The following is an 18040-nucleotide window of genomic DNA, read 5'->3' on the forward strand; positions in this document are numbered from 1 at the left end:
ACTGACCTACATTAACACACACCAAGTCCCGTTCCCCTATCACCCCTGTACTCACTGACCTACATTAACACACACCAAGTCCCGTTCCCCTATCACCCCTGTACTCACTGACTGACATTAACACACACCAAGTCCCGTTCCCCTATCACCCCTGTACTCACTGACTGACATTAACACACACCAAGTCCCGTTCCCCTATCACCCCTGTACTCACTGACCTACATTAACACACACCAAGTCCCGTTCTTCTATCACCCCTGTACTCACTGACCTACATTAACACACACCAAGTCCCGTTCCCCTATCACCCCTGTACTCACTGACTGACATTAACACACACCAAGTCCCGTTCCCCTATCACCCCTGTACTCACTGACCTACATTAACACACACCAAGTCCCGTTCTTCTATCACCCCTGTACTCACTGACCTACATTAACACACACCAAGTCCCGTTCCCCTATCACCCCTGTACTCACTGACCTACATTAACACACACCAAGTCCCATTCCCCTATCACCCCTGTACTCACTGACCTACATTAACACACACCAAGTCCCATTCCCCTATCACCCCTGTACTCACTGACCTACATTAACACACACCAAGTCCCGTTCCCCTATCACCCCTGTACTCACTGACCTACATTAACACACACCAAGTCCCGTTTCCCTATCACCCCTATACTCACTGACCTACATTAACACACACCAAGTCCCATTCCCCTATCACCCCTGTACTCACTGACCTACATTAACACACACCAAGTCCCATTCCCCTATCACCCCTGTACTCACTGACCTACATTAACACACACCAAGTCCCGTTCCCCTATCACCCCTGTACTCACTGACCTACATTAACACAAACCAAGTCCCGTTCCCTATCACCCCTGTACTCACTGACCTACATTAACACACACCAAGTCCCATTCCTCTATCACCCCTGTACTCACTGACCTACATTAACACACACCAAGTCCTGTTCCCCTATCACCCCTGTACTCACTGACCTACATTAACTCACACCAAGTCCCGTTTCCCTATCACCCCTGTACTCACTGACCTACATTAACACACACCAAGTCCCATTCCTCTATCACCCCTGTACTCACTGACCTACATTAACACACACCAAGTCCTGTTCCCCTATCACCCCTGTACTCACTGACCTACATTAACTCACACCAAGTCCCGTTCCCCTATCACCCCTGTACTCACTGACCTACATTAACACACACCAAATCCCGTTCCCCTATCACCCCTGTACTCACTGACCTACATTAACACACACCAAGTCCCATTCCCCTATCACCCCTGAACCCACTGACCTACATTAACACACACCAAGTCCTGTTCCCTTATCACCCCCTGTACTCACTGACCTACATTAACACACACCAAGTCCCGTTCCCCTATCACCCCTGAACTCACTGACCTACATTGAAACACACCAAGTCCTGTTCCCCCATCACCCCCTGTACTCACTGACCTACATTAACACACACCAAGTCCTGTTCCCCTATCACCCCTGTGCTCACTGACCTACATTAACACACACCAAGTCCCGTTCCTCTATCACCCCTGTACTCACTGACCGACATTAACACACACCAAGTCCTGTTCCCCTATCACCCCTGTACTCACTGACCGACATTAACACACACCAAGTCCCTTTCCCCTATCACCCCTGTACTCACTGACCTACATTAACACACAGCAAGTCCTGTTCCCCTATCACCCCTGTACTCACTGACCGACATTAACACACACCAAGTCCTGTTCCCCTATCACCCCTGAACTCACTGACCTACATTAACACACAGCAAGTCCTGTTCCCCTATCACCCCTGTACTCACTGACCGACATTAACACACACCAAGTCCTGTTCCCCTATCACCCCTGTACTCACTGACCTACATTAACACACAGCAAGTCCTGTTCCCCTATCACCCCTGTACTCACTGACCGACATTAACACACACCAAGTCCTGTTCCCCTATCACCCCTGAACTCACTGACCTACATTAACACACACCAAGTCCCATTCCCAATCACCCCTGTACTCACTGACCTACATTAACACACACCAAGAACTGTTCCCCTATCACCCCTGTGCTCACTGACCTACATTAACACACACCAAGTCCCGTTCCCCTATCACCCCTGTACTCACTGACTGACATTAACACACACCAAGTCCCGTTCCCCTATCACCCCTGTACTCACTGACCTACATTAACACACACCAAGTCCCGTTCCCCTATCACCCCTGAACTCACTGACCTACATTAACACACACCAAGTCCCGTTCTTCTATCACCCCCTGTACTCACTGACCTACATTAACACACACCAAGTCCCGTTCCCCTATCACCCCTGTACTCACTGACCTACATTAACACACACCAAGTCCTGTTCCCCTATCACCCCTGTACTCACTGACCTACATTAACACACACCAAGTCCCGTTCCTCTATCACCCCTGTACTCACTGACCTACATTAACACACACCAAGTGGTGTTCCCCTATCACCCCTGTACTCACTGACCTACATTAACACACACCAAGTCCCGTTCCCCAATCACCCCTGTACTCACTGACCTACATTAACACACACCAAGTCACATTCCCCTATCACCCCTGTACTCACTGACCTACATTAACACACACCAAGTCCCGTTCTTCTATCACCCCTGTACTCACTGACCGACATTAACACACACCAAGTCCCTTTCCCCTATCACCCCTGTACTCACTGACCTACATTAACACACAGCAAGTCCTGTTCCCCTATCACCCCCTGTACTCACTGACCGACATTAACACACACCAAGTCCTGTTCCCCTATCACCCCTGTACTCACTGACCGACATTAACACACACCAAGTCCTGTTCCCCTATCACCCCTGTACTCACTGACCGACATTAACACACACCAAGTCCCGTTCCCCTATCACCCCTGTACTCACTGACCGACATTAACACACACCAAGTCCTGTTCCCCTATCACCCCTGAACTCACTGACCTACATTAACACACACCAAGTCCCATTCCCAATCACCCCTGTACTCACTGACTGACATTAACACACACCAAGTCCTGTTCCCCTATCACCCCTGTGCTCACTGACCTACATTAACACACACCAAGTCCCGTTCCCCTATCACCCCTGTACTCACTGACCTACATTAACACACACCAAGTCCCGTTCCCCTATCACCCCTGTACTCACTGACTGACATTAACACACACCAAGTCCCGTTCCCCTATCACCCCTGTACTCACTGACTGACATTAACACACACCAAGTCCCGTTCCCCTATCACCCCTGTACTCACTGACCTACATTAACACACACCAAGTCCCGTTCCCCTATCACCCCTGAACTCACTGACCTACATTAACACACACCAAGTCCCGTTCTTCTATCACCCCTGTACTCACTGACCTACATTAACACACACCAAGTCCCATTCCCCTATCACCCCCTGTACTCACTGACCTACATTAACACACACCAAGTCCCGTTCCCCTATCACCCCTGTACTCACTGACCTACATTAACACACACCAAGTCCTGTTCCCCTATCACCCCTGTACTCACTGACCGACATTAACACACACCAAGTCCCGTTCCTCTATCACCCCTGTACTCACTGACCTACATTAACACACACCAAGTGGTGTTCCCCTATCACCCCTGTACTCACTGACCTACATTAACACACACCAAGTCCCGTTCCCCAATCACCCCTGTACTCACTGACCTACATTAACACACACCAAGTCACATTCCCCTATCACCCCTGTACTCACTGACCTACATTAACACACACCAAGTCCCGTTCTTCTATCACCCCTGTACTCACTGACCTACATTAACACACACCAAGTCCCATTCCCCTATCACCCCCTGTACTCACTGACCTGCATTAACACACACCAAGTCCCATTCCCCTATCACCCCCTGTACTCACTGACCTACATTAACACACACCAAGTCACATTCCCCTATCACCCCTGAACTCACTGACCTGCATTAACACACACCAAGTCACATTCCCCTATCACCCCTGTACTCACTGACCTACATTAACACACACCAAGTCCCGTTCCTCTATCACCCCTGTACTCACTGACCTACATTAACACACACCAAGTCCCGTTCCCCTATCACCCCTGTACTCACTGACCTACATTAACACACACCAAGTCCCGTTCCCCTATCACCCCTGAACTCACTGACCTACATTAACACACACCAAGTCACATTCCCCTATCACCCCTGTACTCACTGACCTACATTAACACACACCAAGTCACATTCCCCTATCACCCCTGTACTCACTGACCTACATTAACACACACCAAGTCACATTCCCCTATCACCCCTGTACTCACTGACCTACATTAACACACACCAAGTCCCGTTCCCCTATCACCCCTGAACTCACTGACCTACATTAACACACACCAAGTCCCGTTCCCCTATCACCCCTGAACTCACTGACCTACATTAACACACACCAAGTCACATTCCCCTATCACCCCTGTACTCACTGACCTACATTAACACACACCAAGTCACATTCCCCTGATCACCCTTGTGTTCTCTGACCTACATTGGCTCCCAGTCAAGCAACATCTTGATTTAAAAATTCGCATCCTTGTTTGCAAATCCCTCCATGGCCTCACCCCTCCCTATCTCTCTAAACTCCTCCAGTCTCACAACCCTCCGAGATCTCTACGCTCCTCAAATTCTGGCCTCTTGAGCATCCCTGATTTTAATCGCTCCAAACTGGTGGCCGTGCGTTCAGCTGCCTTGGCTCCAAGTTCGGGAATTCCCTCCCTACTCTCCACCTCACTTTCCTCCTTTAAGACACTCTTTAAAATCAACCTGTTTGACCAAGGGGACCTAATATCTCCTTTTGTGCCTCGGTGTTATTTACTTGATTTGTAACACTGTGAAGTGCCAGGTGGCATGTTATCATGATAAAGGTGCTGTATAAATACACATTGTTGATGCCTCTTGCGACATCAGTAGGTTTGAGACTCGAGTGATGTGAGGTCCAACTAGACCCATGTAAAGAAAAAGCCAATCCAGGATTCACAGGATTTACTGAAAGGCTCCAGCTGCCTCTCTGTCTACCTGCATCCTAATACTTCATCGAATGATGCAGCACGGAGGAGGCCATTCAGCCCATCGTGCCTGTGCTAGCTCTTTGGTAGAGCAATCCAATTCATCATCTCCCCTGCACCTTTCCCATAGCCCTACAATTCTTTGCCCTTCAAGTATTTTTCCTATTCCCATTTGGATGTTATTACTGAATCTGCTTCCACTGCCCTTTCAGGCAGTGCGTTCCGGGTCACAACAACTGGCTGTGTAAAAATATTCTCCTCATCTCCCCTGTGGTTCTGTTTCCAACGACCTATTCTACGCTGTGTCCTTAACCTCAGCCCACACCAATCCAGGCCAGTGTTGGCCAGTAATGTTGCTATGGTGACTTTGGTTTGCCCACCTGCACTAATTTGAATAGAATCCATTTCCCACTCAATCCAAGTGGTCACTGTACCTGCAGCCTGGGCTCCTTGGCCATTTTGGCATGTTGCAGTGCATTCTGGTAGCATTGGTCCAGCTCAGCGCGCTCTGCCCCCTCCTTTCTCTTGACGGCTGCGATGTGAAGCCATGTCTTGCACTCCTGTAGAGACATTCAGTGATTAGACATCACCTCCCACAATCTATCAGCACAGGCGGGAGGTTCACCGGAGGACAGGCCTCAGGGTTGGTGTGTGTGGGGGGGATAAACACAGGACCTGGGGAAGGGAACTTCACAGCGATGTGAAACCTCACCACCTCAGCTGCATTTCTCTGAGTCCAAACACTGAGTTACACCTGATGACAGGGTATCATTATCCCAGAGTAATCTCATGCTTCCCTGACAACCATCATTTGGACATTGTTCATCGGGTCCAAGAGCATGTGCAATGCCCAGTGTGGCACTCAGCATCAACAACTAGGAGTCAACCCCATTGGTGTGGGACTGGAGTCACATACAGGCCCAGACCAGGTAAGGTAAGGACACATTTCGTAAACAACACAAGAGAAAGAAAGAGATAGGCTTGCATTTGTTCAGCACCTCTGACCATCTCAGGAAGCCAATTATGTCCTTTTGTTTCAAGGCGCAGTCACTGTCATAATGCAGGAAACGCGGCAACCAATTTGTGCACAGCGAGATCCCACAAGCTGTAATGTAATAATGACCAGGACGTCTGTTTTAGTGTTGTTGGTTGAAGGTAAATGTTGGCCTGGAAGAGTGCAGCTCCAATAACACGCAAGAAACTCGACACCATCCAGGACATAGCAATTTAGGAAATAGGAGCAGGAGTAGGCCATTCGGCCCATCGAGCCTGGTCCGCCATTCAATAAGATCATCGCTGATCATCTACCTCAAGGCCATTTTCCAGCACTATCCCCATTTTTAAAAATTCATTCATGGGATGTGGGCATCACTGGCCAGGCCAACATTTATTGCCCATCCCTAATTGCCCGTGAGAAGGTGGTGGTGAGCATATACCTTGATATTTTTAATATCTAGAAATCTGTCGATCTCTATCTTTGAATTTACTCAATGACAGAACATCCACAGCCCTCTGGGGCAGAGAATTCCAAAGATTCACTGTCCTCTGAGTGAAGAAATTCCTCTTCATCTCAGTCCTAAATGGCCTACCCTTTATTCTGAGACTGTGTTCCTTGGTTATGGACTCCCCAGCCAGGGAAAACATCCTCCCTGCATCTACCCTGTCACGCCCTGTAAGAATTTTGTATACCTCAATGAGATCATCTCTCATTCTTCTAAATGTGAGAGAATAAAGGCGTAGTCTCCTCATTCTATCCTCATAGAACAATCCAACCATCTCAGGAATCAGTCTGGTGAACCTTCATTGCACTCCCTCCCAAAGACCAAAACTACACACAATACTCCAGGTGTGGTCTCACCAAGGCTCTATATAATTGCAGTAAGACATCTTTACTCCGATACTCAAATCCCCTTGTAATAACAGCTAACATACCATTTGCCTTCTTAATTGCTTGCTGTAGCTTTTAGTGACTCATGAACAAGGACACCCAGGTCCCTTTGGACATCAACACTTCCCAAACTTTTAAGAAATACTCTGCATTTCTGCTTTTCCCACCAGTGGATAACTTCATATTTTTCCACATGATATTCCATCTGCCATGCTCTTGCCCAATTACTCAGTCTGTCTAAATCCCCCGAAACCTCTCTGCATCCTCCTCATAACTCACATTCCAATCTAGTTTTGTGACAAAGCAGCCCGCTTGATTGGCACCCCATCTACAAACATTCACTCCCTCCACCACCGACACACAGTGGCAGCAGTGTGTATCATCTACAAGATGCACTGCAGCAACGCATCTAGGCTCCTTAGACAGCACCTTCCAAACCTGCGACCTCTACCAGCTAGAAGGACAAGAGCAGCGGATGCATGGGAACACCACCACCTGCAAGTTCCCCTCCAAGTCACACACCATCCTGACTTGGAACTATATCACCGTTCCTTCACTGTCACTGGGTCAAAATCCTGGAACTCCCTTCCTAACAGCACTGTGGGTTTACCTACCGCACATGGACTGCAGCGGTTCAAGAAGGCAGCTCACCACCACCTTCTCAAGGGCAATTTGGGATGGGCAATAAATGCTGACCTAGCCAGTGACACCCACATAGCATGAATGAATATTAAAATGTCAGGAGTAAGAGATATTGAGACAATGTTTTTAGCCAAAAGTTAATATATCTGTGGATTTATTACCAGGGAGGCTCAGTGAAAATAGATACAGGAGACAGGCAGACACTGAATTTGTTCCTCACCTCTCGAGATCTGCCTTTCTGAAACTTCAGTTCTGTTTCATAATGACTGATTGCTTGTTCATAATTCTTCAGATCATAAAAGGTACAGCCCAAGGAGAAGTGAATCACTGCCAGCTCCTCATCTGATCTCTTCAGGATCTCTGCACATACCAGCTACAGAAGAAAAAATAAAGGAGAGTTCAGAGTGAAAGTTTTACAGCAAGGGTTAGTTAGATCTGGGAGAGTTATCATGAGGAAATAAAAACAGAAAATACGAGAAACATAACAGTTTCGGCAGCATCTATGGATAGAGAAACCGAGATAACATTTCAGGTCTTTCATCAGAACTGGAAGAACTTCTATATGTAACAGTTTCCAAGCAAGTTGAATGAGTGTTCCAAGAGGGTGGGCTCCAAGTGGATAGTGTTACAATGGGGGAGTGTTACAGTGGGGGAGTGTTACAGTGGGGGAGTGTTACAATGTGGGAGTGTTACAATGTGGGAGTGTTACAGTGGGGGAGTGTTACAATGGGGGAGTGTTACAATGTGGGAGTGTTACAATGTGGGAGTGTTACAATCTGGGAGTGTTACAGTGGGGGAGTGTTACAGTGGGGGAGTGTTACAATGTGGGAGTGTTACAATGGGGGAGTGTTACAATGTGGGAGTGTTACAATGTGGGAGTGTTACAATGTGGGAGTGTTACAATGGGGGAGTGTTACAATGGGGGAGTGTTACAATGTGGGAGTGTTACAATGGGGGAGTGTTACAATGGGGGAGTGTTACAATGGGGGAGTGTTACAGTGGGGGAGTGTTACAATGTGGGAGTGTTACAATGGGGGAGTGTTACAATGGGGGAGTGTTACAATGGGGGAGTGTTACAGTGGGGGAGTGTTACAATGTGGGAGTGTTACAGTGGGGGAGTGTTACAGTGGGGGAGTGTTACAATGTGGGAGTGTTACAGTGGGGGAGTGTTACAATGGGGCGGTGTTACAATGTGGGAGTGTTACAATGTGGGAGTGTTACAATGGGGGAGTGTTACAATGGGGGAGTGTTACAATGGGGGAGTGTTACAATGTGGGACTGTTACAATCTGGGAGTGTTACAATGGGGGAGTGTTACAATGGGGGAGGGTTACAATGGGGGAGTGTTACAATGTGGGAGTGTTACAATGGGGGAGTGTTACAATGTGGGAGGGTTACAATGTGGGAGGGTTACAATTTGGGAGTGTTACAATGGGGGAGTGTTACAATGGGGGAGGGTTACAATGTGGGAGTGTTACAATGGGGGAGTGTTACAATGGGGGAGTGTTACAATGGGGGAGGGTTACAATGTGGGAGTGTTACAATGTGGGAGTGTTACAATGGGGGAGTGTTACAATGTGGGAGGGTTACAATGTGGGAGGGTTACAATTTGGGAGTGTTACAATGGGGGAGTGTTACAATGGGGGAGGGTTACAATGTGGGAGGGTTACAATGTGGGAGTGTTACAATGTGGGAGGGTTACAATGTGGGAGGGTTACAATGTGGGAGTGTTACAATGTGGGAGTGTTACAATGGGGGAGTGTTACAATGTGGGAGTGTTACAATGGGGGAGTGTTACAATGGGGGAGTGTTACAATGTGGGACTGTTACAATGTGGGAGGGTTACAATGTGGGAGGGTTACAATTTGGGAGTGTTACAATGTGGGAGTGTTACAATGTGGGAGTGTTACAATGTGGGAGTGTTACAATGGGGGAGTGTTACAATGGGGGAGTGTTGCAATGGGGGAGTGTTACAATGGGGGAGGGTTACAATGGGGGAGGGTTACAATGTGGGAGTGTTACAATGTGGGAGTGTTACAATGGGGGAGTGTTACAATGGGGGAGTGTTACAATGGGGGAGTGTTACAATGGGGCGGTGTTACAATGTGGGAGTGTTACAATGTGGGAGTGTTACAATGGGGGAGTGTTACAATGGGGGAGGGTTACAATGTGGGAGTGTTACAATGTGGGAGTGTTACAATGGGGGAGTGTTACAGTGGGGGAGTGTTACAGTGGGGGAGTGTTACAGTGGGGGAGTGTTACAGTGGGGGAGTGTTACAATGTGGGAGTGTTACAATGTGGGTGTGTTACAATGGGGGAGTGTTACAATGGGGGAGTGTTACAATGTGGGAGTGTTACAATGGGGGAGTGTTACAGTGGGGGAGTGTTACAATGGGGCGGTGTTACAGTGGGGGAGTGTTACAGTGGGGGAGTGTTACAATGTGGGAGTGTTACAATGTGGGTGTGTTACAATGGGGGAGTGTTACAGTGGGGGAGTGTTACAATGTGGGAGTGTTACAATGTGGGTGTGTTACAATGGGGGAGTGTTACAGTGGGGGAGTGTTACAATGGGGCGGTGTTACAGTGGGGGAGTGTTACAGTGGGGGAGTGTTACAATGTGGGAGTGTTACAATGTGGGTGTGTTACAATGGGGGAGTGTTACAATGGGGGAGTGTTACAATGGGGGAGTGTTACAATGGGGGAGTGTTACAATGTGGGAGTGTTACAATGGGGAAGTGTTACAATGTGGGAGTGTTACAATGCGGGAGTGTTACAGTGGGGGAGGGTTACAATGGGGGAGGGTTACAATGTGGGAGTGTTACAATGTGTGAGTGTTACAGTGGGGGAGTGTTACAATGTGGGAGTGTTACAATGTGGGAGTGTTACAGTGGGGGAGTGTTACAATGTGGGAGTGTTACAATGAGGGGGTGTTACATGGGGGAGGGTTACATTGAGGGAGTGTTACAATGAGGGAGTGTTACAGTGGGGGAGTGTTACAATGTGGGAGTGTTACAATGGGGGAGTGTTACAATGGGGGAGTGTTACAGTGGGGGAGTGTTACAATGTGGGAGTGTTACAGTGGGGGAGTGTTACAGTGGGGGAGTGTTACAATGTGGGAGTGTTACAGTGGGGGAGTGTTACAGTGGGGGGGTGTTACAATGGGGCGGTGTTACAATGTGGGAGTGTTACAATGTGGGAGTGTTACAATGTGGGAGTGTTACAATGTGGGAGTGTTACAATGGGGGAGTGTTACAATGGGGGAGTGTTACAATGTGGGACTGTTACAATGTGGGAGGGTTACAATGTGGGAGGGTTACAATTTGGGAGGGTTACAATGGGGGAGTGTTACAATGTGGGAGTGTTACAATGTGGGAGTGTTACAATGGGGGAGTGTTACAATGTGGGAGGGTTACAATGTGGGAGTGTTACAATGGGGGAGTGTTACAATGGGGGAGTGTTACAATGGGGGAGGGTTACAATGTGGGAGTGTTACAATGGGGGAGTGTTACAATGGGGGAGTGTTACAATGGGGGAGTGTTACAATGGGGGAGGGTTACAATGTGGGAGTGTTACAATGTGGGAGTGTTACAATGGGGGAGTGTTACAATGTGGGAGGGTTACAATGTGGGAGGGTTACAATTTGGGAGTGTTACAATGGGGGAGTGTTACAATGGGGGAGTGTTACAATGGGGGAGGGTTACAATGTGGGAGTGTTACAATGTGGGAGTGTTACAATGGGGGAGTGTTACAATGGGGGAGTGTTACAATGTGGGACTGTTACAATGTGGGAGGGTTACAATGTGGGAGGGTTACAATTTGGGAGTGTTACAATGTGGGAGTGTTACAATGTGGGAGTGTTACAATGGGGGAGTGTTACAATGGGGGAGTGTTACAATTTGGGAGTGTTACAATGGGGGAGGGTTACAATGGGGGAGGGTTACAATGGGGGAGTGCTACAATGTGGGAGTGTTACAATGGTGGAGTGTTACAATGGGGGAGTGTTACAATGGGGGAGTGTTACAATGGGGCGGTGTTACAATGTGGGAGTGTTACAATGTGGGAGTGTTACAATGGGGGAGTGTTACAATGGGGGAGGGTTACAATGTGGGAGTGTTACAATGTGGGAGTGTTACAGTGGGGGAGTGTTACAGTGGGGGAGTGTTACAGTGGGGGAGTGTTACAATGTGGGAGTGTTACAATGTGGGTGTGTTACAATGGGGGAGTGTTACAATGGGGGAGTGTTACAATGGGGGAGTGTTACAATGTGGGAGTGTTACAATGGGGAAGTGTTACAATGTGGGAGTGTTACAATGCGGGAGTGTTACAGTGGGGGAGGGTTACAATGGGGGAGGGTTACAATGTGGGAGTGTTACAATGTGTGAGTGTTACAGTGGGGGAGTGTTACAATGTGGGAGTGTTACAATGTGGGAGTGTTACAGTGGGGGAGTGTTACAATGTGGGAGTGTTACAATGAGGGAGGGTTACAATGTGGGAGGGTTACAATTTGGGAGTGTTACAATGGGGGAGTGTTACAATGAGGGAGGGTTACAATGTGGGAGTGTTACAATTTGGGAGTGTTACAATGAGGGAGTGTTACAATGAGGGAGTGTAACAATGAGGGAGTGTAACAATGAGGGAGTGTTACAATGAGGGAGTGTTACAATGTGGGAGTGTTACAATGTGGGAGTGTTACAATGAGGGAGTGTTACAATGTGGGAGTGTTACAATGTGGGAGTGTTACAATGAGGGAGGGTTACAATGTGGGAGGGTTACAATGTGGGAGTGTTACAATGTGGAGGGTTACAATTTGGGAGCGTTACAATGAGGGAGCGTTACAATGAGGGAGCGTTACAATTGGGGAATGTAACAATGGGGGAGTGTTACAATGAGGGAGGGTTACAATGTGGGAGTGTTACAATGGGGGAATGTTACAATGGGGGAGTGTTACAATGAGGGAGGGTTACAATGTGGGAGTGTTACAATGTGGGAGGGTTACAATTTCGGAGTGTTACAATGAGGGAGTGTTACAATGGGGGTGTGTTACAATGGGGGAGTGTTACAATGGGGGAGTGTTACAATGGGGGAGTGTTACAATGTGGGAGTGCTACAATGGGGGAATGTTACAATGGGGGAGTGTTGCAATGGGGGAGTGTTGCAATGGGGGAGTGTTACAATGGGGGAGGGTTACAATGGGGGAGGGTTACAATGTGGGAGGGTTACAATGTGGGAGTGTTACAATGTGGGAGGGTTACAATTTAGGAGTGTTACAATGGGGGAGTGTTACAATGTGGGAGTGTTACAATGGGGGAGGGTAACAATGTGGGAGTGTTACAATGGGGGAGGGTTACAATGGGGGAGGGTTACAATGGGGGAGGTTTACAATGTGGGTGTGTTACAATGGGGTAGTGTTAAAATGGGGGAGTGTTAAAATGGGGGAGTGTTACAATGAGGGAGTGTTACAATGAGGGAGTGATACAATGTGGGAGTGTTACAATGAAGGAGTGTTACAATGAGGGAGTGTTACAATTTGGGAGTGTTGCAATGTGGGAGTGTTGCAATGTGGGAGTGTTACAATGAAGGAGGGTTACAATGGGGGAGGGTTACAATGTGGGAGGGTTACAATGTGGGAGTGTTACAATGTGGGAGTGTTACAATGTGGGAGGGTTACAATGTGGGAGTGTTACAATGTGGGAGGGTTACAATTTGGGAGTGTTACAATGAGGGAGTGTTACAATGTGTGAGTGTAACAATGTGGGAGTGTAACAATGAGGGAAGGTTACAATGGGGGAAGGTTACAATGGGGGAAGGTTACAATGGGCCAGTTTACAATGGGGAGAGGGTTACATTGAGGGAGTGTTACATTGAGGGAGTGTTACAATGAGGGAGTGTTACAATGAGGGAGTGTTACAATGAGGGAGTGTTACAATGGGAGAGGGTTACAATGGGGGAATTTACAATGGGGGAATTTACAATGGGGGGAGGGTTACATTGAGGGAGTGTTACAATGGGGGCAGTGTTACCATGAGGGAGTGTTACAATGGGGGAGTGCTACAATGTGGGAGTGTTACAATGGGGGAGTGTTACAATGGGGGAGTGTTACAATGGGGCGGTGTTACAATGTGGGAGTGTTACAATGTGGGAGTGTTACAATGGGGGAGTGTTACAATGGGGGAGGGTTACAATGTGGGAGTGTTACAATGTGGGAGTGTTACAGTGGGGGAGTGTTACAGTGGGGGAGTGTTACAGTGGGGGAGTGTTACAATGTGGGAGTGTTACAATGTGGGAGTGTTACAATGTGGGTGTGTTACAATGGGGGAGTGTTACAATGGGGGAGTGTTACAATGGGGGAGTGTTACAATGTGGGAGTGTTACAATGGGGAAGTGTTACAATGTGGGAGTGTTACAATGGGGGAGTGTTACAATGGGGGAGGGTTACAATGTGGGAGTGTTACAATGTGTGAGTGTTACAGTGGGGGAGTGTTACAATGTGGGAGTGTTACAATGTGGGAGTGTTACAGTGGGGGAGTGTTACAATGTGGGAGTGTTACAATGAGGGAGGGTTACAATGTGGGAGGGTTACAATTTGGGAGTGTTACAATGGGGGAGTGTTACAATGAGGGAGGGTTACAATGTGGGAGTGTTACAATGTGGGATGGTTACAATTTGGGAGTGTTACAATGAGGGAGTGTTACAATGAGGGAGTGTTACAATGAGGGAGTGTTACAATGTGGGAGTGTTACAATGTGGGAGTGTTACAATGAGGGAGTGTTACAATGTGGGAGTGTTACAATGTGGGAGTGTTACAATGAGGGAGGGTTACAATGTGGGAGGGTTACAATGTGGGAGTGTTACAATGTGGAGGGTTACAATTTGGGAGCGTTACAATGAGGGAGCGTTACAATGAGGGAGTGTTACAATTGGGGAATGTAACAATGGGGGAGTGTTACAATGAGGGAGGGTTACAATGTGGGAGTGTTACAATGGGGGAATGTTACAATGGGGGAGTGTTACAATGAGGGAGGGTTACAATGTGGGAGTGTTACAATGTGGGAGGGTTACAATTTCGGAGTGTTACAATGAGGGAGTGTTACAATGGGGGTGTGTTACAATGGGGGAGTGTTACAATGGGGGAGTGTTACAATGGGGGAGTGTTACAATGGGGGAGTGTTACAATGTGGGAGTGCTACAATGGGGGAATGTTACAATGGGGGAGTGTTGCAATGGGGGAGTGTTGCAATGGGGGAGTGTTACAATGGGGGAGGGTTACAATGGGGGAGGGTTACAATGTGGGAGGGTTACAATGTGGGAGTGTTACAATTTGGGAGTGTTACAATGTGGGAGGGTTACAATTTAGGAGTGTTACAATGGGGGAGTGTTACAATGTGGGAGTGTTACAATGGGGGAGGGTAACAATGTGGGAGTGTTACAATGGGGGAGGGTTACAATGGGGGAGGGTTACAATGGGGGAGGTTTACAATGTGGGTGTGTTACAATGGGGTAGTGTTAAAATGGGGGAGTGTTAAAATGGGGGAGTGTTACAATTTGGGAGTGTTACAATGTGGGAGTGTTACAATGTGGGAGTGTTGCAATGTGGGAGTGTTACAATGAAGGAGGGTTACAATGGGGGAGGGTTACAATGTGGGAGGGTTACAATGTGGGAGTGTTACAATGTGGGAGTGTTACAATGTGGGAGGGTTACAATGTGGGAGTGTTACAATGTGGGAGGGTTACAATTTTGGAGTGTTACAATGAGGGAGTGTTACAATGTGTGAGTGTAACAATGTGGGAGTGTAACAATGAGGGAAGGTTACAATGGGGGAAGGTTACAATGGGGGAAGGTTACAATGGGCCAGTTTACAATGGGGAGAGGGTTACATTGAGGGAGTGTTACATTGAGGGAGTGTTACATTGAGGGAGTGTTACAATGAGGGAGTGTTACAATGAGGGAGTGTTACAATGAGGGAGTGTTACAATGGGAGAGGGTTACAATGGGGGAATTTACAATGGGGGAATTTACAATGGGGGGAGGGTTACATTGAGGGAGTGTTACAATGGGGGCAGTGTTACCATGAGGGAGTGTTACAATGGGGGAGTGTTACAATGGGGGAGTGTTACAATGGGGGAGGGTTACAATGTGGGAGTGTTACAATGTGGGAGTGTTACAATGTGCGAGTGTTACAATGGGGGAGTGTTACAATGGGGGAGGGTTACAATGTGGGAGTGTTACAATGTGGGAGTGTTACAGTGGGGGAGTGTTACAGTGGGGGAGTGTTACAGTGGGGGAGTGTTACAATGTGGGAGTGTTACAATGTGGGTGTGTTACAATGGGGGAGTGTTACAATGGGGGAGTGTTACAATGTGGGAGTGTTACAATGGGGAAGTGTTACAATGTGGGAGTGTTGCAATGCGGGAGTGTTACAGTGGGGGAGGGTTACAATGGGGGAGGGTTACAATGTGGGAGTGTTACAATGTGTGAGTGTTACAGTGGGGGAGTGTTACAATGTGGGAGTGTTACAATGTGGGAGTGTTACAGTGGGGGAGTGTTACAATGTGGGAGTGTTACAATGAGGGAGGGTTACAATGTGGGAGGGTTACAATTTGGGAGTGTTACAATGGGGGAGGGTTACAATGAGGGAGGGTTACAATGTGGGAGTGTTACAATGTGGGATGGTTACAATTTGGGAGTGTTACAATGAGGGAGTGTTACAATGAGGGAGTGTAACAATGAGGGAGTGTTACAATGAGGGAGTGTTACAATGTGGGAGTGTTACAATGTGGGAGTGTTACAATGAGGGAGTGTTACAATGTGGGAGTGTTACAATGTGGGAGTGTTACAATGTGGGAGTGTTACAATGTGGGAGTGTTACAATGTGGGAGTGTTACAATGAGGGAGGGTTACAATGTGGGAGGGTTACAATGTGGGAGTGTTACAATGTGGGAGGGTTACAATTTGGGAGCGTTACAATGAGGGAGCGTTACAATGAGGGAGTGTTACAATTGGGGAATGTAACAATGGGGGAGTGTTACAATGAGGGAGGGTTACAATGTGGGAGTGTTACAATGGGGGAATGTTACAATGGGGGAGTGTTACAATGAGGGAGGGTTACAATGTGGGAGTGTTACAATGTGGGAGGGTTACAATTTCGGAGTGTTACAATGAGGGAGTGTTACAATGGGGGAGTGTCACAATGGGGGAGTGTTACAATGGGGGAATGTTACAATGTGGGAGTGCTACAATGGGGGAATGTTACAATGGGGGAGTGTTGCAATGGGGGAGTGTTGCAATGGGGGAGTGTTGCAATGGGGGAGTGTTACAATGGGGGAGGGTTACAATGGGGGAGGGTTACAATGTGGGAGGGTTACAATGTGGGAGTGTTACAATGTGGGAGGGTTACAATTTAGGAGTGTTACAATGGGGGAGTGTTACAATGTGGGAGTGTTACAATGGGGGAGGGTAACAATGGGGGAGTGTTACAGTGGGGGAGTGTTACAGTGGGGGAGTGTTACAGTGGGGGAGTGTTACAATGTGGGAGTGTTACAATGTGGGTGTGTTACAATGGGGGAGTGTTACAATGGGGGAGTGTTACAATGGGGGAGTGTTACAATGTGGGAGTGTTACAATGTGGGAGTGTTACAATGGGGAAGTGTTACAATGTGGGAGTGTTACAATGCGGGAGTGTTACAGTGGGGGAGGGTTACAATGGGGGAGGGTTACAATGTGGGAGTGTTACAATGTGTGAGTGTTACAGTGGGGGAGTGTTACAGTGGGGGAGTGTTACAATGTGGGAGTGTTACAATGTGGGAGTGTTACAGTGGGGGAGTGTTACAATGTGGGAGTGTTACAATGAGGGAGGGTTACAATGTGGGAGGGTTACAATTTGGGAGTGTTACAATGGGGGAGTGTTACAATGAGGGAGGGTTACAATGTGGGAGTGTTACAATGTGGGATGGTTACAATTTGGGAGTGTTACAATGAGGGAGTGTTACAATGAGGGAGTGTTACAATGAGGGAGTGTAACAATGAGGGAGTGTTACAATGAGGGAGTGTTACAATGAGGGAGTGTTACAATGTGGGAGTGTTACAATGTGGGAGTGTTACAATGAGGGAGTGTTACAATGTGGGAGTGTTACAATGTGGGAGTGTTACAATGTGGGAGTGTTACAATGAGGGAGGGTTACAATGTGGGAGGGTTACAATGTGGGAGTGTTACAATGTGGGAGGGTTACAATTTGGGAGCGTTACAATGAGGGAGCGTTACAATGAGGGAGCGTTACAATTGGGGAATGTAACAATGGGGGAGTGTTACAATGAGGGAGGGTTACAATGTGGGAGTGTTACAATGGGGGAATGTTACAATGGGGGAGTGT

At 47.9% G+C, this 18040-nt stretch overlaps 1 protein-coding gene across 4 annotated transcripts in view; it reads right to left on the reverse strand.

Annotated features, from left to right (window-relative positions):
* LOC137351620 (tonsoku-like protein) overlaps positions 1–18040 on the reverse strand; it is a 321657-nt gene that overhangs the window by 77377 nt on the left and 226240 nt on the right. For all 4 annotated transcript variants that reach the window (XM_068016251.1, XM_068016241.1, XM_068016243.1 and 1 more), the window contains exons 9-10: positions 7894–8046; positions 5578–5703 (exon numbers count right to left, since the gene is read on the reverse strand). In XM_068016251.1, the coding sequence (XP_067872352.1) occupies positions 5578–5703; positions 7894–8046 (279 nt within the window). The remainder of the gene's footprint in view (positions 1–5577; positions 5704–7893; positions 8047–18040) is intronic.

The sequence above is a fragment of the Heterodontus francisci genome, chromosome 2, assembly GCF_036365525.1.
Source record: "Heterodontus francisci isolate sHetFra1 chromosome 2, sHetFra1.hap1, whole genome shotgun sequence".
Classification (NCBI taxonomy): domain Eukaryota; kingdom Metazoa; phylum Chordata; class Chondrichthyes; order Heterodontiformes; family Heterodontidae; genus Heterodontus; species Heterodontus francisci.